At 32.4% G+C, this 25,619-nt stretch overlaps 1 protein-coding gene across 2 annotated transcripts in view; it reads left to right on the plus strand.

The window, feature by feature from the left end:
• Positions 1-25,619, plus strand: part of LOC126977404 (uncharacterized) — a 360,855-nt gene that overhangs the window by 179,668 nt on the left and 155,568 nt on the right. For both annotated transcript variants that reach the window (XM_050826232.1, XM_050826312.1), the window contains exon 4: positions 2,204-2,339. In XM_050826232.1, coding sequence (XP_050682189.1) covers positions 2,204-2,339 — 136 coding nt within the window. The remainder of the gene's footprint in view (positions 1-2,203; positions 2,340-25,619) is intronic.

The following is a 25,619-nucleotide window of genomic DNA, read 5'->3' on the forward strand; positions in this document are numbered from 1 at the left end:
TCCACAAATACTTTTATAGTATTGTTTTTACACTTTTTCACAACGCACGACGGCTTTCTAAAATATTTTATTGCTACGCAAACTGATCTGTCACAGACGATGGCAAATCTCATAATGGCGGCCGACGGCTTATATTAGTGTAAGTGTGTGCGTGGGGCTATATATTTACACGTTTACCGGCTTGTTTTGGTGACTCACTGTTATGTAAGGTGACACGGAGTCCTTATTTTTTTTACTCGTCCGTGGTCTCTGTCATTTAGTTTGACATTATTATTGACAGGAAATTATTGTACTTGTGTGATGTATAATTGAAGGATTGATCTGGTTGGTTTTTGGCTACTTATATTATAACTTGAAGTTAGCGGGCAAAGGCCGCCTCTTTGTCTATGTCTTTCGGTCTGAAGAGCGACGAGCTAGTGTAATAACTGGCCAATGAGATTAACATCTTATGTCTCAAGTTGACGTGCGCTATTGTATTGCCGCTCAGAGCTTTTGTCTTTTCCAAGAAGCATTGTAATGGACAGGGCGTATCAATTAATAAATAAATTTTTGAGTTATCATGTTGTTTAATATTTTTTTCAAAATAATACAAATTTAAAAAAGTATCAATTTAAATCTCATTTTTTCCTCTGATTTATAAAAACGATAAAATTTTCGTTATTTATCAATACTAAAACATTAATAATCAGTCCAAATTTAAGAATGCGCGACGAAAACTTATAGTATAAGCAATCAATAAATTCCACTAAAATACCTTAAAAACAAATAATAAAAAGCATGTATTTTCTTAGCTCTCTTCTGTTTTCTGTTTGTTTGTTGGAACAAATCTCCGAAATTGCTGCACGTGATATCATTTAGTTTTTACTTACAGCACACCATATTATGATATGTTTTATATATATAAGTCTTTCCTGTTAAGCTGGAATATTGTTGGAAAAATATATACTTTGCCAAACATAAGCCCTAATAACTCGACCCATCTATAAATGTATAAATTATAAAAATCATAATAATTATTTGAAAATTCATTCATGTTAAACTTCTGAAATCTTTACTAATTATATTATTGCGGATGTGAGTTTGACTTATTGTTTTTCTTTAAACCGTACTTAAGGCGCTTAAAGCCTTAAGTTTCCAACCAGTCAGAGAAATAGGTTGAACCCATAGAAAAGGATATAAGACATATTTAATGCTAAAATTTTCAAAATATCCGGAGAGAGCGCTAATATTGACACGAGAGTGGGCCAGGGATTGGAAATAATACTCCGCATATATGAACGAGTCTTTATTTGCGTTCACTTTTTCTGAACTTGCACTTCGCCGGTCTGCCGCCGTTCCTCTTGTGGGCGGCGGTACCTTCAACGCGTCACACCGCACCGAACACTAATCTCACTAGTCTCTTCTATCTTCTTCTTCTTGGAACACTTTCACTTTTCACTACTTCAATCTTTTCTTCTTCTTCTTCTTTACATTTTCGAGCCAAAACTAGAACTGCCGTAGGTCAAACGCTTGGTACGGCTTATATACCCTTGGATCTGTTATATTTTCAAAATGATTCTCCCATTCCATCTTTAAATTTAAATTGTACTAGAAAATTCTTTTAACTATTTTTATCCTGCTTACACCATTTTCCATCCCTTTTTTTCTGTTCGATTAGATCCTGAACTAACTAGAAATTTCCATTAACTTTACAAAACCCAAATAAATTCCATACACTGGTAGGTGTATCGAACCCGGGTCTATAGCGTCTAAAGTAAACACTTTTACGCTAAAGCTACGAGTATTGCTGACGGAGCTGTTAAAATTATCAATGTCTTGAAGTTTGAAAACTCTCGTCATGTACGTTGCTGCACGATATGACGTTTGACAACTCTCGTCATATATAGGTCGAAGCGTTGCTACGCGACAATATGTTAATAAAGATTGGGTCCAGACACACTGAACTACGACGTAATAAATCTATAGACAGAAAGAGAATGTAGCAAGGGGAGTGAAAGAAAATGAATACCCTTATTTGGCTTTCGTTCGTCTTTGTCTTTATAATTATGTGCTCATGGCCAATTGGCCTGTCTTTGACTGCAAACTAGAGAAGTAGCTAGTATTATAATATAAAGCGACGTTGTAATATATGTAAACTCTATACAATACCAAATAATATATAATAGTCCAAGTAACAATACGCTTAACGTATGTTTATCACCAGGTATCTCGCTCGACGTCGCAGCAGGTTGTGTTACGTGGAGCCACACGAGCGCTAGCTGGTCGGTTTCGTTGCGAGGTCTCGGCTGACGCGCCATCTTTCCACACCCAAGTGCGATCAGCTTTCATACACGTTGTTGGTAAGTTTAGATTTACTTTAACTTAATTTAGCTTAGGACTTAGCTTCTACCGGATACTTAAGTATCCGGTAACAACAGACTAATTGAGTAATTAAATATTTTATCAGCACCTCGTTATGAGTATAACTGAATAATAATTTTTTTATTACCAAAAAAAAACTAGATTAAATAATAAATGAAAATAAAAATAAAAAAGGATTTTATTTCCAGATTTACAAACTCACACTAAAGAAATAAACCCTTTATCTACCTTGATATAAAGCAAACAATTAATTTATAGAATATATCATAAAAATTAAAAAACATTACATTTAAAGTAATAAGGTATTGATTTACTATTCTACTGGAACCCCTCACAGGTATGTAGAATATGATATATGAGTAGGTAGTAAATATGATATCAGCTCTGTAAAAAAGACTTTCCAATAATCCTTTATAAAATTACGGACACAATTCAAAGGAACAACCTAAAGATACAGCGTGCTATTTAATAATCGAAGTGTATCAATGTAGGAAGGAAGTTGACAAAGTCAAGTTTGCCCAGCGTTTAGTAAATAAAACTGCGAATTAATGTACCAAATTAACTACATAATAACAGACGGGTAAACCTTATCTCAAGGAAATTTAGAAGTTGTTTTTTCCTCTTCCATTTTTTATTAAAAGTAGTTAAAAAGAATGCAAACAATGACTTTTGCGCTGGCTCAACTAACTCATGAAATCGTCATCATCGTGTCTATTGCGGCATTATGTCTAATGTGTGTAACATTATAGATCGGAAGATTCAGGCTGAGCTAAAGGAGGATCATAGGCAAATCCACAATTCTGCTTGATCGACTTAGAGTTAAGACAGTCGCTTCAAGTTGAATATCATTCTCTCACCGAAGAGCAAAAATCGTCGTGTTAATTTGTGCAAATATAATGTGCTGAAAATTTTCGCAAGACGATCTTTGCGAAACGTATCCTTCATCGTTACAAGTGAAGAATCTTAAATCTACATCTACTAGATGAAATAGAAACCCATTGAATGGATGCTTAAGCAGGACGCGTTGCCCAAAAAAGCAGTTCGGAGCCTTAATAGACTAGGTATTATGGCTATTTTTGAAGATGTGTACCAGTAGCGGCATTTCTGGTAAAGCTACTAGTGACTGGTAGGTATTATACTACCTGAAGCGTTCGAGTGGCGTTCGTGAAATTGAGTAAAAGACCAAGATCAAGTACCCGCTCGCACATTTACAAAAAAATCAATTATTGACAATTTCGAGGATACAAATGTTAATATTTTCTTATAGCTTATATTTACTTCCATACTATTAATTTTTATTACCCACAGTAAAAAATATGCTTCATGGACGATAATTTACTACGGCAGATGAAGTCATCCGATTATTTTAGCAGTTTTTTCGTTCTCTCGCAAAATATGTAGCTATTTGAAATTTTATGGAAGCTAGTTCATCTGTATGTGCATATGTTTTGAAGCGGAATATTGAAAAAACTGAAAATATTCTTTTCATTTTGTTATTATTAATTGAACGTGTTATTTTTGTAACAGCCCTACGTAGGTATACATGTATATAAGTTACTTTTATTACTTAAATTTTGGTCCGACTCATCGCGCTCCCATAGTCGACTCAACCCGACGTTACTTCAACGAGCGTCACATATTATCTGAGTTTCATTCAATATCCACAAAACAAAATGCTCAGTTATCTTAAAGATACTCTTACTTCAATATTATTCACTCTCTACAATTAATAAATATTTGTTTATTTTATAGAAAAACAAACTCAAAAAGGAGTTGTTTTATTACAAACCCACATTGTTTAAGGTAAAAATCATTAAATATTCTGTCGTGGATGCGGGAAATGAAATTGTCTCACGAAATATTTCCCGTTGACATTTCATAAGCAAAACATATTTTATATGAAATTCAAGCTAATTAAGCTGAAAAATATCTACACGGCCGAAGTGAAAACCTTATCAAATCGTGGTTTATAATATGTAATACATCTTTTTACTGTTTTGATATAGAAAGTAATGGAATTTACACTACATATGATTATTATGGAGTATAATTTACTCTAGTAAATTTTGCTTTGACTGATTACACTGCGTTGACAAGCTGAGCAAAGGATATTTTCCTTCAGTTATTAGGTTATTATGACCTTCCTTTCCTTTAAAGGTCTCCCCCAAAGATCGCTATGACGCTCGGTCCCTGACGTCATCCAACCTAGTCCGGTGATCTTGACAAGATAATGGGACCATCTTGTGGTGGGCCTACGAACACTGCGCCTTCCTGTACCCGGTCGCGATTTGATGCCATCAGTCCTCTGAGCTGTGTGCCCTACCCAATGACTTCAGTTTCGCAATCTTTAGGGCTATGACGGTGACTTTGATTCTCCTACGGAAATGGGGAGACCATTTCTGATAATATTGAATTACAAGTACAATATTAATATTAAAGCAATTCACTCTATCATGTGGCACGTTAAGTAAAAAATAAAACGTTAGAAAAACGAACAAACGTTTTATAATTATTTTATTATGTTAAATAATTAAGACAGAAATGAGAAGACAACCTTAAAATGAGTTCGGTGTGATTCACAGTCTGAAGGCTGCCAATGAGATTAATTAAAAAATGACAAAGCTAATTGATAAAGCTATTTCCAATAATCTTGCAATCGATTTTCTTGAACAATTTTTTTCTTTATATTTCTTTAAAATGTTATTATCTATCTATCGGTATATTAGCATTTCTGTACAAAATTTTACGAAGTTGAGAGAATGTGGCCGGAATGATCAATAGAGAGAGTGGGATTTTTCTTTCGTCATAATGTCGTTAGACCACACACATCATTAGCCACTCGGCAATCATTAAGAGAGTTTCCCAGACCTTGCACATTCACATATCCACCTGTTCCGGTCTCTCCAGAATTCTTAAGGCTAAGTTAACATCAAGAGTACAGACCCATAGTTTCTTATCGCGTTTTTTTATCATGGCTCTCAAAATTTCTACAGCACTGTCTTCTGTTTCTGTCACAAGATGGCATAAGTAAATTTGAAAATAAAAAGTCTTGTCATAATATGAAATATAAAAATAACTTTTCCTCAACCTATTATTTAAATAGTTTCCTGATCATTGGAAAATTATTATTATTATAACATTATTTTGATTTATAAACAGAGATGCATGTCATGTTGAATTAGAATAAATATGAGCGCTTTGCCAGTGTTCGCTTATAATAGAAAAATTAATTATGTGTGTGTAAAATACGAAGTATATATAAAAAGTGAAAAGGTGATCCATACTACGGAAGCGTGGATGAAACATTGAATGACTGAATTGACAGTGTGAGTTAATAGTTATTTATGCAACTGTTGTGTAATAAGGAGTATTAAAACACGAATGTGGGTTTATAATAGTCGATAATAGTACACGAGTGTTTTAATATCTAATTATCAACAGTTCATACAAGACTTTATCTTCACCCATTATATGAATCCTCCATAAAAGATTCTGAAACAGTTAGATTACTGCTAACATTAAAAAAGCCAGTCCTAGTAACCATAATATCATCCAAGGAGTGTTATTATGAAAACGGTTGATATAATGTTGAACTGAATTTCATAACAACACTCGTTTGGATGATGTAATGGTTATTAGGATATTGGGTGTTTTAATTTGGCAATAAGGCTAACTGAGAATCATTAATAGAGGATATATAGCGCGGGTGTAGATAAATAAATTAAAAACTAAAAATTAACAATCATTTAACCACACCTAATATTGATTCCATGATTCTAGATTATTCTTGATTATGATAAATATCTCAGAGACTATTTTCTGTTTTTTTTTCTCTCTTTACAACATTAGCACCGCGCACTCGTTACTAGGTACTCATCAAATTAGCTTGATTTGATATCATTTACTTAATATAAGCTAAGCTAAGCAATATAAGATAAGCTTTGATCGTAAACACTCTGTAAAAAACTAGTTAAAGAAAACCATATGACGAGACACAGAAATCATAAGCTAGAAAAAATGCAATAGGGTATAAGAAAATAATCAATATTAAATGTTAGAATTTAATGTTTAGTTGTAAATAAAATATATTTTGTACATTTGCATTAGTAATTTCTAATTAAATAATAACATGTTTAAGACACAAGTAGTTTGCCTACTAATGTTAGACATCACTAAAGTGCATAATTATTAGCACTAATGTGACATAATACTTAATTGAAATGAGCGAATTATAAATTTATAACTTTAGTAATTATACAAATGATTTAAGTTTTCTTTGAGCCGGAAGCCGCTCTTTTATACCCTCGTCCCATGAAATGACGCGCTGTGATTGGTCGGCTGTTGTGACGTATTACCCCCGGAAGAGATACGTAACAAAGGTGATGGGACTAAATTTGTTTGTTCATTCAACAATGTAAACATGTTATTTTTGTGTTTTATTATTTCTGATAATATAATATTATAATTATAATAAAATAAGAGGATGACGTCCTGAGGATGCTCGAGTAGAGGCGAAACACGTGTCGAATTGTTTAAAAATAAATATTGGCGGAATTAACACTAAACAAAATTTAAATCATTTGTATAATTATGGATTTCCGCAAAGTAACGCCTACCTCAATAAACTTTAGTAATATAAATTTTTTGCTTATTTTTCTTAAAGATTGGCACCTTTAGTAAGTTAACAGTACTTAAATTAGAATATGTTTTAATGGATAAATTAAAGATTTATTTATTCAAAGATTACTATCCAGTTCCTGAAACCAGGCGGGCCATAATTCTAACCCTGTATCAGACGGACGTACATAATACTGCCACTGCAGCAAGATAAGCCTTGAATAGCTTATCTTATCTCAATTTTTAAGTCACCAAAATGAATGTGGTTCTGAATTCACAAACGATATTATTTATTCTAAATTTATATTACTCATCTCAGAAAATATCTTAGTGACAAATGAATCTAAGTATCTAGTATATATCTAAGTGATCAGACAGCCTGGGTCTAGATTATGATTATTTTATAGCAATAGCAATTACAGTACAATATTGTATATTTTTATTAAAAAGAGCGCAAAAAAAAGCATGCTGGGAGAGTTTCTTGCGAAGCTTCTTCTATCTCAGAACGCCATTTGTTTCCTAAGCGGTAGTAGTCCTAGTATATTAGAAATGACATCAAAAAGAATTCTAAAGGAATCAATTTTGAGAAAATATATGCCTTTTATGCCTTTTGCCTTTTAATCATTGCATTTTATACATTAACCAACGATAAAGCTATACTGTTGATCTAAAGCACTATGAAATGAATAAAACCGTTCAGCACAAAACTTTTTATGGGAAACATACCTTATAATACGATAAAATATTGTTAATACTCATCATATACTACATAGATGAAGGTAAAACTTTGCACCGACGCTATAAAACAAATAGAAACACCTTTCTCGGCGAAGAAATGGCGAGACATTTTTATTTACTAGACTGGACTCTGAGGTAAGCATTGTCTTGTTTATTGACAATACCCTGCAGTTTTCACACCATAAAACCCCGCTCGGGTCTTTGAACTTCAATGCTTAAAGTTTTACCGTTGGTATTTCGAATTAAATCAATAATTTTGCAGTATTTGTATATTATCACTTTGTATGTTACCTTTTTTTATGGAATAGGAGGCCAAACGAGCGTACGGGTCACCTGTTGTTAAGTGATCACCGCCGCCCACAATCTCTTGCAAAACCAGAGGAATCACAGGAGCGTTGCCGGCCTTTAAGGAAGGTGTACGCGTTTTTTTTTAAGGTACCCATGTCGTATCGTCCCGGACAAGGAAGTTCATTCCACAGATTTGTAGTACGTGGAAGAAAGTTCCTTGAATACCGCGCCACACATCCAGATGGTGAGGATGATAACCTAACCTGTGGCGTGTCGTGCGAAGGTGGAATTCGGCGGCAGGAATCAGGTTATACAGCTCTTCGGAACACTCCCCGTGATAAAGGTTATTGTTGTGAATTTTCAATTTTGGAATAAGATATGAATTATATCTTTTGGCATCTTTTTTATTATGGGCTTGGTGAATGTAATGGAATAAACGTGGATAATAATATGATATATGTAAAATTGCAAATAGTACAAATGATTATTGTGGTTAAGCTTTTTAAAAATAAATAAAAGCCTAGCTTTTATGAGATAAGTAAATAATTTCATCAAGGCAATGCGAATATATCTAATGTTCGTATTATTGATAAGCATCTCACCATCTTAACTTGAGCTTACCATCGATAAAATGTAACGTACTTAAAGTAAACAAATTAGGTAAAAGACATTTTTACTTAACACAATTGATTCAAAGAAAGCAATTGTATAAAGTATAATTGTGTATAATTTTAAAATACAGCATTAATCTGTATCCAATTCAGTACATGATATACATTGTGCATTTAATATAGATAATTTTAGCCATTTACAGCATTTAATATAAAATAATATTTTCGAAGATATTACACATTTAAAATACAGGGACTTAGCGGTTGCGGTGGTACCGGCTGGGAAAGCATAAGTTGTGTGTTGTCAACGCCAAGTGATCCAGCCATTCACAGAGCACTGGGTCCACAACACTTCAAGCTGCTCTGCGTTGCACGTGGTCAAATGAATCGAGCTGATACTGAGGTCCACGAGACTAGAGATGACAGCAATACTCCATGTGTGGCCGGACCTGCGCTTTGTAGAGCGCTAGAATGTGGGCCGGTTTGAAGTATTGCCGTGCTCTATTTATGACGCACAGTTTCTTCGAAGCCAATTTGGTTTTGATCTCCAGATGACCGCGGAATTTGCAATCGCTCTATATTTCGAGACCCGGTATTCCGATACTAGGCGAGGCTGTAAGAGAATTGTTGTCGAAGAACGGTGATACGACAAATGGGGTTTTTTTAGTGGTAAACGTGCAAACTTATATACATGTAATATATGTAGAATAAATGTTGTGATGAATAAAAGAACAATTCACATACGTGACAAATTAACTACAGTTTGAGACAAGTTGCGCCTAGAGCAGTTCCGCCGGCTATGACGTAGGATCGGCCTGCTTCCGGTGCGTCACGCCAACTTCCTTTACACGACCTGACTCAAGTTACTTATAATTTTTGTAATTGGTGTTTGGCCGTCCATAAAATTGGATTCCAATTCTTCAAAGAAAACTAAATTTTAACATCACATTAAAATATTGAAGAGTAAGTGAAGCAAATTTCGGCTAGTGAATATTGTTAGAACTGAAAACAACTGATTTGTTAATATTATTTAATACCTACATAGAAAAAAAAAACTAAAGAAGATAGTTAATATTTTTCAATATAATGAGGATATTAATAGCGCTGTAAAATCTACCGAGAATTTTTAATGTGAAAATTACTATTTAAGCACGCTGGTATGACGTTATCGTGGCTATGAATTTGAATCTCTTTAAACCGTCCACTGCTAGACAGAGGCCTCCCCAAAAGAGGGGTTTTGCCATTATTGACACACTTGGTTCATACTCTCTCGGAAGGATGCTGCTGCCCATCCTCCATTCAAAGTATCCCTTAGTCGCCTCGTACGCCACCTATGGGAGGAGATGGGGTGCTATGGTGCTATTCTAGTGCGACACGCTTTACCGTCAAGCATTAATTGACATTTAACAGGAGTTTGTAAATTAAATTAAATTTGTCCTTTATCTTATCTTAGTAAAGCTATTCAGTGCTTCTTGATTGAGTAGTCCGCTCAGTGGCGTGCATTGGTTTTCTAGCAAGGTACTGTAGATCTAACTAGTCGTAGAACCGCGCACTAGTCTGACAGTACTAGGTTTTGAAATCTACATACTACAATCTACATACATCTACATAGTTGTTTGTGTTTCTGATGTAGTTTCCGTATCATAAGGTCAACCTAATATTTTAGTTTGTGTCATTCGAGGAACAAGTATACCTTAAACTGCTTTCTTATTTTATTCCAATAGCCTAAGCATGCGTGTTTATTTAACAAAAATGATGTGTTTCTAAAATTCTAAGATTACATACTTTAATTTTTACCGCCATTTAGCGGTAAACACCCATACTGCAATCATTTACTGTCAAACCTAAGATTTCATGCGTTTATGATAATATTTATACCTTTAATTATTATTAAAAACTCTAAATAAAGTATATATATATATTTTTTTTTCGAAACGTTTGTGTCTTCGAAAAAGAACTATGAACTCAAATCACAGAGGACCTTTGTATAAAGACTCAAATTATATATCTTTTTTTTTGTACTTATGACCTCAAAATAGCACAGTGCTGTCGGCTTCATAGTTCATATTATAATTTTAATACTATCCGTTAGTTTTTGTAGATAATATTATTACTTATACCTACTTGATATATATTTAAATTCACTTACCACTTCTTTTGCCACAATAACATTAGTAATGGGGCGATTGAACGGTAATTTTTCACCAACACAAATATCTCAAAAATGCATGAACATTGCTCGTAAAAGTACCTATAACAGGTCTATTAAAAGAAACAATTTTTATTTTATTTATTATTGAAACCAGTTGTACCTATATCATAGCCGGCACACTAATTTAATTTCTCTGTTACTTATATTTTTAACTTTTTATCACAGTAAAACTTAACACGGGTCACGAATGACGGAATGAACTATAATAAAAATAAAATACTATTTATTAATCAATGAATATACCTATTTACTGTAATGATACTCATGAAGACAAAAAACCGAAATAGCCATAAACTCCTAATATGGAGGGAGTGAGATAGATATCGGGTAATCGGTTTATCTCGCTACAAATCGTAAGTAGGCATGCCTATCTAGCCGCCCATACATTGCTGAATATCGTTTTACTTTGACCAATACTTTTCTAAATAAGATCTATGAAATACTCGTTGCGTCGTATAGGCATTTTTGGGACTGCCTACCGCACGAATGTAGTATACGTACGTAAGGAAATATTGAATGAGTCGGTGTTCAATAGAAGTTTGGTTATAGAATAACGGAACCAAATTAAACTTAATCAACTTTATTATTAAATATTTTATTTTTATTATATATTGAGTAACTGTATTTATTTATTTTATTTAATACTTTCATAACGAGGTAAGCAATGCCTAAAGGCATATGAATGCACGCCCCTGAGTCCGCTCTAGCAGTAATCATCTTCAGGATGTACCAAAACTACTACATCCTAAGCATTAGAAACCGTTCATATGAACGTCAACAATTATTGAATCGTATGTACAATTGTTATCATTACACAAATTAAATTTAAAAACGAAATTTATGAACGCGTTCCGTGCGAGAATTTTATAAATTTTGTTTTTAAATTTTTTCTGTGTAATTTTATCCCAGAAGTTATCACTTTGAAAAAAAAATGTTTACAATCAGCATTGTTATATTTTAATATTATTTTTATATTAAGTCGCATTAGACATCCGTCTAAAAAACTCTTATTTATTTTTATAATATTTGCTTAGATTAACGTAAGTAATTTATAATCTCATTGTGGTTGAGGCGTAAATCTTTAAATTTCTAATTTATTTCGGCATAGTTTCCGTTTCAGAGTAATTGCTATCCGCTCCGGGAAAGATTAATGGTTCTTTCCAGGAACGTAACAAAACTCCACAAAGGTAACCTTAAAAATGTACATCTGACAAATCAGGAGTTATTCCAGGACGCGAAATTTACATTTTGTTTATTTTATCTTTATGATATCAATAACAAAATGATTTGTTTTGTTTACATTCAAAAATTGTTTTTTCTCCCCGTTTTCGTACTGTTTTCGTGAAATTTGGAAGATTTTGGATCATGATGAGGGCTCTTAAAGAATTCCTTAAATACTTTGAAAAGTACAAGATATTCCCCAACGCGATAGAGAACCTCGTTATAATAATAATAACACAAATGGTAACAAGTATTTACAATTGTTTGCCTAGTTTTAATATTTTATTAAGGTTTTTACACAAATTTAATAAAATAATTTAATTTTCTTATTACACAGTTGACACACACAAAGGTACAAAGAGCAAGTTGTGAATTATTACAAATCATTATAAATTTCACAGTAGGAAATATGTATGTGGGAAATAGCCGAGATATTTGCGAAAACGACCGTGGTATACGGCATATGGAAATCGCGTTATATGAAAACAACGCGTTTTCAAGGATACAAGATATAGGGAATACTATTGTATAAAGTTTTTTAGACTGTCAATTTGAAATCGTTTCATCAAAAGCGAGATTATAATATTATTAAAATAATCAGGACGATACTTTAAATTGAGGAATATAGGAATTACGATACAGGACATTAGCGCGACGTACTGTGGTCCAATATCTGTTCGGTTCCCTACTCGTGATACATATGGTCGAGGATAAACAATGACGCGATATCTGTACTCAATTAGCTTAAAAATCTTTGTAGATTTTCGTTACGTTTTTCTTTAATTTTACAGACCTTTGATTTAATTGTAACTTGCAGTCCATTCCATTTCAAAATTCGTTAGACTCAGTTCACAATGAGGCTTTAAAGTAGTTCCGTCCCGGAATATGAAACCATTCCCCAAGGATATTATGTGATAACAAGTTAATCATAAACTTTTACCTTTTAGAAGGTTACTATCCTAAATAGGGGTTGAATAGTTTTATATAACACCCATGCCCCGACTTTGACCAGCCTGATACTAACACTAGTAGTAGATGCCACATACTTTGATTGTATAAGAACAAAGAGGAGGACAAACGAGCGTACGGGTGTTAAATGATCACCGCCGCCGAAATTCCAAAACCAGAGAAATCACAGGAGCGTTGCTTGAATTACCATTTATTTCACTTCTTTATAAGTTTTCTAAAGAAACTAACCCACAGACGCAACCAATAAAAGAGTTCAATATGGACACCAAACGGTATCCTATACTAGCGGCACGCTATGATGGCCGTTTTGACATATTATAATAGTGATGTGAAATATCAATTTATTCTCGAAAAAAATATAATCAAATCTATTAGTTTTTGTTGCAAGTAGTACCTGATTAAAAAGAATTAAGAAAACAGAAATATAAATGATTACTTAATATATTTGAACGAACTGAATATTGGAATATAAATGAATATATATTCTTTATATGCTCATAAGAAACATAAGAATATAAAAAGAGACCAAAAAGAGGTATAACAAAAGGCCAGATTTAATCGGATTCGTCCATACTGCTATTTTCATTGTCGTCACTGCTATCATCACCTACATTAATTTAAAAAAAGAACTTTCCCCACCGAAGATTAATCCAGCCTCCTTCAGTGATAGCACTAACTTTTTTCTTGTTGGATACTCCTTCCATAAATAGTAGCCGTACACATGTCTTCGGATGGCATCGGCAACCAAGCTATCGATGCCTACGGCTGGTTTCGCTCGTTTTCTCTTTTTTGTTGTGTGAAGTTTATTTTCTTCTGTGCAAGTCTCACCATATTTTTCTTTAGTTATTCGTCTAACAGTTCGTTGTCCAATATTAAGCGCATCAGCTACGCGTACAACCACTGACGTTGTAGGTAAAATTGGCTCTCCATTTTGAGATTCACGATTGAAATAGTTACAAAAGCGTATAACGAACTCACGTGTCTGACTGTTTAGAACAGTTCTCTGCGTGCGTTCGGCCATATCGACGAAATCCACAACAAAAGGCGTAAACAGAGTTCAAATTAACGAGCAAGGGTCAACAGTAATGCAGTATAAATATACGAAATCCAAAGCTAGGTCAAAACTATATCACAAACGCAGTGCACTCACAATTTGTGAAACTGCTTTGTTTTGCATTGAGAATTGACGCGAGTTTGCCGGAGGTTGTAGTTGTACTGGCCAGCGATCCTATTTTAAAAATAAACTAATTATATATAAACTAATTTAGAAAAAGAAAAATAAGTACACCAATAATTAGAATCTTATGAAAATAAAAAAAATATGTACGCGGGACCCTAATATAGTTAAGAAATCAATGTAATTAATAAATTTTGTGTCCTAAAATTATACATTCAATAATTTTTTGTGATTAACTGCACGTCACTAACAAAATAAAGAACAGTAATTTGCTCCTTCAATGTAATTATTAATTAATACGAAACTTCATGAGTAGACAAACGTCAAAACGGCCATCATAGCGTGCCATGCGTATAGAAATATTATTATTGTTGCAATATTTAGCCTATCTCGTACACGTCATAATCAAACACTGTACACAGCATTTTGTCATTATGACACAAAACTGATATCAACAATTAAATCATGTAAATAAGAGAGTGTGGCATTCACCATCAAAACTTGCATTGCTCATATGAATTTTTGTAACATATTTTAATGCTACCTTACAAAAGCAATTAACTGTGATTTTGAATAGAATTATGACTCAAAACTTTAAATCAATTTGCTGAGCTTCTAAGAATAAATTACGAATAATGACATATTGGTTACTTAATATTAGAATTTTTGGACATAGTAACGCCCAAATTCGTCAACGGTTGAAGCGAAAGTGACCCAATATCAGTGAGACATCGCCTTTTATAGATATCTCCAACCTCTCCTGCTTTCACTTTATATAGTATCATCATCATCATCATCAGCCGGAAGACGTCCACTGCTGCTATTTGAAGTGCCATCTTCCTAACTTCAGGATATAGATAATATATCTTTTTTTCTTATCCTTAAACATGCTCCTATATGAATACTGTAGTGTAGGTATTTCAAAATGACCGCTGCAAAACTTTAGAATATTTCCGATTTTGAACGAACAGAAATTATGATATCTTAAGTATTTTGATCCCTAAAAGAGGATTGAATAAAAAAATAAAAAAAAGCAATTACATACATAATACATATAATGACGGTCGTTCAATTTCTCTTTTGGATCAACATAAAAATACAACGTTTCGTAGAAAAACCACAACGCCAACAAGGCTATTTCGCAAAGGAAAACAAGAATATTTCCAGCTCTGTAATTTGTCAAAAACAACATTTTAGCGTGGCTGCACAACTTGATTCACTAAAAGATAATTCAGCCAATTTTTCAATCTTACTTTACATATTTTATTCAAACGGCTTGCCAACTATTTATTATTTTTAATTGTATTATTTCTTGTAATTCATTTCTCATTCTTACTTGGACATATTATAATTGTTTCAATATTGAAAGAATCTCTTCTAATTTAGAACTTGAATAATATTGTAAGGTGGGTTACTTAGAAATTATGTGGATAATGGTATCTTATTTATTAAAAAGTAAATATGCATTAATGTAATTCAACAATTGATTCCTTTTGTGTAACTGGTAATTATCTGTCATAAATTAACAGACTTCTAGGGTAAAAGGTTTGATGGGAAATAGTAGTCATTTGGTCCCATAAAATTTAACAAAGGTTGGCCCCGTAGTTCTAATTTTATAAACATTTTTTATGAACATTATATATACATTTGGTTTGGCACCGCACCTACTTGGGACTTAAAATCTATCAATAGGAAGTGCATTCTAATAATAAATAAATCTTTATCAATTTATTACATAATTTTTAGTTATTGAAGTTGTTTTTTTTAAACGTAGTTTTATTTTGTCATAAATTCTGTTATATTGTTATAAAGCTTTTAAGATGTATTACTTTGTTATAAGATCGAGTAAGCAGTTTAAAAAACCAAGTACTTACCTGTATCTATATAAAACGTTGATAAGGTCTCATCATAATCATAATACTTTTTATAAAAAGTATATTCATAGTATAGAACATATACAGAAAAAGTTTTTAAAATGCATGCGGTATAAATGCCAGAACAGATACATTTCTTATGATGAACTGTTAAAAAGTACTGCATTTTGGATCTAAAATCTAGAAGATGTTAACTTGAAGTGATGCTATTATATGACACAATCGCTATGATTGTATTGATCTTATTAATAAAATACGCTATTTAGTGCCGGTTCGCACACATGTGCGTGCTGTTAAAATTAAATACTAATTTGCAAATAATAGATGCTGTACAAACGCTGGTTTCCGTGCACCGCTATTTAGACTCCATAAAAATTATAGTGAGTGCTTGGTATGAGTAGAAGTTATTGATGTTTTAAAAAATAAATTAGGTAGTATGAACTATAACTAGTATGATTTAAAAGTTTAAATTAATTATTCAACCTTATATTACAGTATAATTTAATTTAAATAGACATAGTAAGTGCTAAATGAAAGCTAATACCCGATGGCTATGTAATAAACAATAATATTTAGTATCACAGCCGTCCTAATCTGTACTATACTTTGATCTTTTTTTTCTCTTCTATTATAATTGTAACTAAGCACATTAATTTTATTTTTTGTTTATATAGGTGTACGTGTTTATCTCTCTCATATAATTTATCTGTGGCTAATGTAGTTGGTTTCACAGTTAATATTTAAGGTTAACGTTAATAATGTATTAGGTATAGTTAAATATTATTGTGTTACTGTTTATTGGTCCTAATAAAGTAAATAAATAAATCATTTTTGCTTATTTTTATATGTTATAGATTAGCTGGAAGCGCGAAATCGTAGCTACTCAATTAGAAAAATACCGATAATAAACAAACGTGTGGCATCTGCTTGGACCCCACCCGTGACCTTAAAAGTTAACATAAAAATTTCAAAGGACGGCCAATTTTCAAGAAATTATAAGGAATAATCTCTGTACCGTCTTGGCATTAAAAATAAAATAAATTGTTGGTACAAAAAGCAATTTCACTTCAATTTCAAATTAGGAAACTCATCTTACTTTTCATATTTTATAAATACAATATTCTAATAAAGATTTTAAATCATTCATCTCCGTTTAATAATCGTATTTTGTGCTATGATGATTATACTGTCTTTCAGGTAGTTACCAACAATATTACTTGAATTAATCTGTAAAACATAAAGAAACAAAATATAAGTGAAGAGACACACATAACTAATTTGTTTAAATTTTAAACTCATTTATAAAAGCGTCTGTAGCTCAATAGGTGACATGATGCCCTCGGTTCGATGCTCGTCCGCCACCAATTTTCGGTTTTTGAATTAATTAATTGTATGTTTATTAAGGTCAGGAACGCCCATGTGATTCCTCTGGTTGTTGTAACATAGTATGAGTCACGGTGACCACAGACAGTCAAGTGCTGGTTGGACCTTTTCTTTGATAACAAAAATTGGAATGTTCCTTACATATTTATTTGACCTGCTGATTAAATAAATCCCTTTGAAGACCTAAGACCTAACACACTACCGAATATTTTCGACTTGAATGACTTTTAGCAGATCGTAAACAGTTCGACGCTCAAATGTCTCGAGACAAACTATGATTTATTATTCTGTTATTCTTTGTACGAGTAAATCATCTCTATATCAGAACTTGGAAATACTTACACGACAATGTTCTATTTTTTTTTTAGAATGAATGTCCCATTTTATATATTTTGTCAAATTTTAGATTTTTTGCCGTGGTTCATTATGTCTGGATTAGGCATTTATTATGAATTATTTAAATTTTATTAAAATTATAATTAACTCTAATATTTATCTTCAAAGTATTCAGCTTCTGTTGTTACATAATTTTGTTAATTTACAGGGGCACTTACCTGAAATACGTCACTCCATCCTTTTTAAGTTTAGATAATATTTTGTTATTTGGGCAGTGTTTCACTGAACACTTTGTCATTACGTAGCGATGTATGTATAATGTACGTCATTGATATTGATTATAATAAAATCAAACGTACGAAACAGTTCGATTGCAGGTGTTATATTAATTAACAAAGGTTGGTTATATTTTGTTGGTTTATTGTTAGTTATAATTAATAGTTCTTTCCGATTGAATTTCAATGCATAACCAAAAAAAATTATAGCTATATTATAACACACATTTTAATGAAATACAACCACGATTAAACGCATGTATTCAGTTATAGTAGTATCTTTTGAAATAAGCAATGATTTTTAAGTTAGGGTCATCATATAGCCCGTGAAAAAGCAGCCTTTGCGAAACACTGGGCGAAGTGCATAATCCTGTGAGCCTGTAGAACCTGTAGAAGTAGAATATCTTCCCACCTAGCGATGCTTCACGCAGGCTTAGTGCGAGATGCGCGTAGGGTTGACAACATAGCCATCTGAACGAGGACTCATTTGCCTTCAGTTTTCTTAAGTATGATAAGCTTTACAAGGCTCTCATAGTGTGACTGAAATAGGAATAAATTATTTGCCAACATATTGTAGAGAGACGGTTTCGGACGCAAAGCTGCGAAACAAAGAACATGCACCTTCATAACCATATGTGAATTACTTCTTCTTTTGTCTTTCTCGAGTTTGTATCGCCCACGATTCCATATAGGAAAATTGGATATAGGAAATGTCAAAGACAAAAAATTTCAGATGAATATTATTCATTTAAATTCTACACAAAATAATTCATTTAAACATAGTTTTTCTTTACCACGACAGCAATTGCATATGGGAGGCGTCTATCCATTGGCCGATCCATCTTTGCAGGATACTTGTATAAATGGAAACATAAAATAATATCAAATACTGAGCATAATTAAATAAGAAATCTCTTTGAATTGTTTTGGGTATAAACATAATAGTGTGGAGTGAAATTTGTATCGGTTTTTAGATCTCTTTGATGAATATTATGTTCCGTCCGAGTACTCTTACCAACTGAGCCAATCGTTCGAGTGATTTGGTACAAATAAAATAGAGCGATAGATAGTTTAGATCAGTATTATAAATAATAAGTTTTATTTAGCGTAAGTATGTAGTCTATTATAAAATAATGAAAATAATCTTTGTTTGAGGCTCAATCACGCCTAAACCACTGATTGTATCGACATGAAACTACTACCAATCCATGCGAAATTTATCTTAGATTTACGGTTTATGGCTACTTATTTTTCGAATTACAATGTTTCTTCATTAATTTATTTCCTTTTGAAATTCGCCTAGCGAAGCGGGCGTGATCGGCTAGTATATTAAAATCCTCTTTAATGAATCAATATACAATTTATAATGAATTAATAACGGAGCATAATCTTACGCAATTATATATTTCATTTCATCTTATTATAGATATAACTCATGATAAAGTTACAAACGATCATAATACTATTTCCCTTAAGTAACTTGTTATTAAGTTCTGATTAAGTTTTACACAGTCAGACGCTATTAGCATTTCTCGGCTAAAGTTCGGCTTAAGATTTTATAACATAGTTCCCGCGGTAGTTCATTTTATTATGAAAATAATTTAGCTAACATTGTTACAGAAACTGCCATTGTTAAAAGAACCTAGCTACTACACTTTGTTCGTAGATTAATAGTTCAACTTATTAAGTAACGGAAAACAAAGCGGTTATGAGGAAGCTAATTACAAACTTGCATGAGTTTTTTGTTATAAAACTGGCTGATGCACGGCATCAGAATCCAATAGATGAAGCTATTCCTTTAAGAAATATTTTAGTATTTTATTGATAAGATATTTTTCTAAAAAAGAAGAGGCAAATGGGCAGCAGGTTTGCGTAATGGGGAGTGGTGAGGCTATCGCGTTAGACATCTCAACACCAGGGGTGAAGAAGAAGAAAGAAAGGTCTGGAAGGTTGCTAAGACATACCGGTTTGGGAAAACTGCAACTATAAATAGTAATTTAGTAATATTTGAATAGTTAATTACCGAATTGATTCCACAAAATGGATATGCGAGGCAAGTTACGAGACATACTAAACGCCAACATGATGTGGGTGGATATTCACATTTTGATCTATGTTATATGATCTTTATTTATGTTAGCTTTATAAATTAATTGGTAACTGTTTAATAATTACTTAAATATTTGTGTAACTGTCTATGGCATCTTAACTTCCAAGCAAAAGAACAGATATTGGTGATGATTTTTCTGTTTAAAAGCATAAGCTATAATATTAATTATAAATAATCCTACGGATAATGGTAAAGCTTATGCATAATCTTTTTATTTATTAATATTACACTTTAAAAAATGGACATAAATAGTATTGCCAGTAAGAAAATATTGCCATTAGTTTAGTGTCTTGTTTTCTTTGCGTGAGTTTCAGGAGGTGCCTGGTTTGAAACCTGTTTAAAAAGTAAAATCATAGCACAGGCATAAAATTAAATTTAAGAATCTAGCAACTAAGTATGTGGCAAACACCTCTTTATATGACGGTTTAGGAACAAGAATAGTCGTTTATGTAACTACTGCATTCTCGAGCTCGTATCCTACAAAGGCGAACGATCACGATGCATCTGTTACTTTGATAATGTTCCTCCGCTGCGCCGTGATAAGTAAGGGTTATGGTTAAGTATCAAACGTTATACTTGGAGATTATTTGAGATAGCAAAACCGAAATAGTTAAGACAGAGCTAAACAAACTTATTTCAGCAGTGAATCTGAACTTTGGGCAATGAACTTTAGTCGTTTTAAATATAATTATTTTTTTCAAATAGACAAATAGCTTTTTGGCTCATTACTGATATTATTCATTGAGAAATGTGCAAAAGTCAATCAGGAGCTGATAAATAATAAATAAGCTTTTATTGCTGAAAGTAATATTAATGTACAATACAGTTTAATATTCTTAACTAGCCGGTTACGATCGATGTTTTGCTTTATCTGAAGGTTATGCCCTTCAATTCTGTAAATATTTCTCTCTCTCTCTCTCTATTATCTCTCTCTCTCTCTATTATCTCTTTTTCTCTGGGTCGTTATTCTCAATTCATTCGTTCATTCTGGTTTTTTTTACATTGAAAGTAGCAATATATACATCGGAGTTAATAGTTTCTGTTCTTAGAGCATCATGGTCTTAAACCTGTTTTATTAAATCATTAATAACATTGCATAGCAATAATATGTTTTAATCAGCTGGCTTCTTTCTTACGTCGATGACAACATAGACAAACCTATAGTGTAATGAGTAATAAAAACTAAAGTGAGAAATGAGTAAGATTAGTCGGAGGTAATTAGACAAAATACATTGTGTCGGAGACATTAACCTGAATAGTTGCCATTAGTTTTTCTCAAGATGCGGGGAGGAAAAGAGTGTCGACGCGTTTATAGCGGGAAATGTAGCTTTGTTAGTGGTGTACACATTGTTAATGGGCTGGATTGTGGGTTTCGTTATAAACATACTAGCTGACTCAGCAAACGTTGTTTTGCCAAATAAATAATTTTAGTATTCGACTGCTTTTTCTCCGACGTAATTTATAAATCCTATTAACACGAATAAGTTTTTTCATTATTCTGATTAATATTTAGCTAAAACATATATGACAATCACAAAATATGTGGCTTTCTATGGGTAACAAAATTTTCAAAATCGGTTCAGTAGATCCAGAGATAAAGGCCGACAATGCTCCTGTGATTCCTCTTGTGTTGCAAGAGAATGTGGGTAGAGGTGATCACATAACACCAGGTGGTCCGTACGCTACTTAGTCCTCCTTTTCTATAAAAAAGATAAGCCTCTAGAAAATTGTGATAATGATTTTAGATGAAAGAAAGTATTTTTTTTTAATTTTTCAACGTTTTTATATTATTCTGCTATTCGGGACGTAGACAAAATCCTAGCAATAAACACAATGAAAATCGGTCCACCCGTCCTCCAGATATAACATATAATATAAGTGTTTGAAAAAATTTAATGTATATAATGTATGCAAATTTGAACGAAGTATTTTTATAATATAATATTTTATGATCTCACTAATTATAGGTATTATAATCACAATCGTTTGTAAGGATAGATAGGTACGGATGTTTGTATATGATAATTGATGGTAATGCAAAAGTTATAGGTAGCTACTACAATATTCTCCTATAGACTATTTTAAACAACATTTTTTCAATCGGCATAAACATGCAAATTCCGCGATTAAGAAACGCGTGAGCAAGTCACGTAGAGCTGGCTGTGGGAAAAACATGGCGTGCCCAAATGTATGCCTGCTTCTTTTAGGGTTTGATTACGATTTGTTGATAATCATTGCAATTTTTAATTAGAACTGCAGGCGTTTAAATTAATAACTCAACCACCCGCAGTTTTGTTCAAGTAATGTAGTATAAAAAAACAAAGTTTGCCTTCTTTAAATACCAAATGCAATAAAAGTATATATTATCTTGTGCGTTAGAAATAAATTAAAAAAAATTATTGTTTTTATGCTTCATTGTTTTGGTAATTTTGGCTTACATATAAATACAGTTATATTATGCTGCCCCGGGCTTTTTACGACTATTTAAGATAAATATTTCCACCTACATTATATTTTATGTGCAAAACCAATGCTTTTTGCAGCCCACGCCAAAATAGCTCGCAGAGCAGGTTGTTTTCCTACTTACTTTACACTAATCATTATATTTTTGATAATACACACTATATCTTTATAAATTAAATTATAGCCTATGTGTTATTCTGATGTGTAAGCTATATTATTAGAATCCATTCGGTAGTTTTAACATGAAGAAGTGATGTAAGTGAACTCACACACTCACAAACTTTCGCATTTTTAATATTATATTTAAGTAGAATATATAGCTATTTAGCATTTATTTGCAGCTATTTCGGTCAATGGATCAGCCTAGCTATCCAACGCGGAAATGCTGCCAGTATTCTTGGTACGCTTCCACGTAATGATAGTATGTGTACAATACTATGATTGTAAATATAGTTATAAGATTTGTTTTACACTCAAAATTAATAAAATGTTATTATGTAAATAGGATATTAACGTAACAACATAGTTTTTATTACGTGTTCATTTTACATTTATTCAACATATTACATTTTACGTCGTTGTTACAGTGATCATCTAAGATTTAAATATATTAATTTTACCCGTAGGGCACTAAGTGCCACTTGGGTATGATAATAACAAATTAAAAATCGAAACATATCTAATGAGGAAAAGGAAAAAAACTGCAAAAAAAACCCAGTTCAACGTTAATAAAATACATAAATATAAATACATCATCAGAGCCTTAGATGAAGAAGAAGATATTAAAGAAATAAATAGATTTACTTGTATTACTGGTGGTACTTTATATTAAATGTTGCTGTGCCTTTGCAGGGCGTTATATATATTGTCTACTTTTATATTATACTACCATTTGGTATCAAGATGACTTATAATAAAATAATTTGAATTCGAAATTCAATTATTTGGGTTATATTGACAGACTTGCACTGGGCTCGCAAGAGCTTGAATCCAGGGTATAATTTATACGAATCATTTACATACCTATTTGTTGACATTGTAAGGGCCTTTAATCAAAAATGAAATGCGAATATCATTGTTCCACACAAACAATGAGATTGTAATTTGAAATACAACAATAGCTTTTAGCAATTATTTATGTCAAAACTACTCACAGTATTACCAATTTAGATAAATATATCACAGATGAATTGTAGTGAGCTGGAGGTAATATTTTCAATTAAATTTTAATTTTTTATTTAGAATTTCATAGCAAGTTAAATTATGTCAGTAATATTTTCTTTGATACCGCTTTTTTTTGTGATAAACGTTATGTACGGTGGTGTCGGACTATTTCAGTCCCCATTTAGTTCAGAATTTTAGAAAAAGAGCACAAAGTAATCGGATAAATCACAGATAAAATTGATATGTTTTTTTCTGAACTACCTATTATTCAACATAATAATAGGGGTTAAAGTATGAAATTGCCTTCTTCAACTTCAAAAACTTCAAATTGAAATAGTACCTTCAGGGCTTGAGATTTTTGAGTGAGACTTTTTTCACGTAGTACATTATATTATGTAGTTCTTCTTTTAAAAAATGTGCAACATTCGATTATCGACTTTTAGTTGTTCTTTTTATTCAGCTTAGACAAGAAAATAGATACTTCAAAAATTCGAGTTCCGACGCGGAAAAAACGCGGCAGAAACAGCTCGCAATATCAATGTTGCATTTGGAGAAGAGACTGCTAATGAACGCACTGTGTGATTTTGGCTAAAACGCCTTCGTGATGGAAACTTTGATTTGAAGAACGAACCACGTGGAAGTGTGTGGGCACATGTGAATAACAATGAATTGAAAGAGATTGAAATGAATTGGAAGCCGATCCAAGCCAATACACCCAGGAATTAGCGGCATGGTTTAACGATACCTTACGAACAATATTGACTCATTCACGTCAAATCAATAAGAAAAAAAATATGAAAAATGAGTGCTTCATTATTTGACTGATCTGCAGAAAAAAACCCGTGTTAAAACTTCTGTTGCGTTGTTGAAGTGATACAGAAATGAAGGAATATTGGATCGAATTCTGACATGCGATGAAAAGTGGATTCTTTACGATTACCGTAAGCGAAAAATGCAATGACTGACCCCAGGTCAAACGTTGCAACAGTGTCCTAAAGCAAAGCTTACCAATAGAAAGGTAATGGTAACTGTTTGGTGGTCTCAGTATGGTGGTATTCACTATTGCTTTCTCAGATCTGGTCAAGCAATAACGGCAGATGTCTACTGTGCCGATTTCTGAACAATGATAGCAAAACTAGCAGTGAAACAGCACCGACTCCTCAATCGATCTTCACCATTATTGCTCCATGATAACGCGATATTTTATGGAAACTAAAAACTTAAAAAATAAATCATAGGATCTAAAAATATACCTGATCGGTGTTTGTGTGGCCTGCTAGTAAAAATTGAATTTCGAAGTCAAACGGTGAAGGTCGAACTCTTGTGTAATCCACTCACAAAGCCGTTGTGCCTTCAAAATCATTTTGATACTGTTAGCAGAATGCAAGCACGCGTCTAGATCGATATGATTATTAAAAAGTACCAATAAGCGAGAATTACCGAAGTAATTATATCAATAAAACAAGACAATCAAGAACGAAAGAAACACATAAATAATCGATTTAGAGAAGATTACTATTTCAACTTTGTACATAAAAAAGTAGAAATTGCAGTATATTATAATAATATAGTCCATATTGCTCGCGATATAATAAATTAAGTTAGCCAATATTATAAGAGGCAAATGAAATCTCCAGAGTTTTCCCTGCCAATTGTAAGCTACAAGTAATATATATGTCGCGAGTGTCACACACTCAAATTAAATTTAATCAATTCGTTATTCTTAAAGTGATATCCCTTATTTGATCAATTAAACTAAATTTATAACCAAAATTTACTAACGATGCGGGACTCGAACCCTCGACATCTTGGGTTCCCAG

Source organism: Leptidea sinapis, chromosome 1, assembly GCF_905404315.1.
Source record: "Leptidea sinapis chromosome 1, ilLepSina1.1, whole genome shotgun sequence".
Classification (NCBI taxonomy): domain Eukaryota; kingdom Metazoa; phylum Arthropoda; class Insecta; order Lepidoptera; family Pieridae; genus Leptidea; species Leptidea sinapis.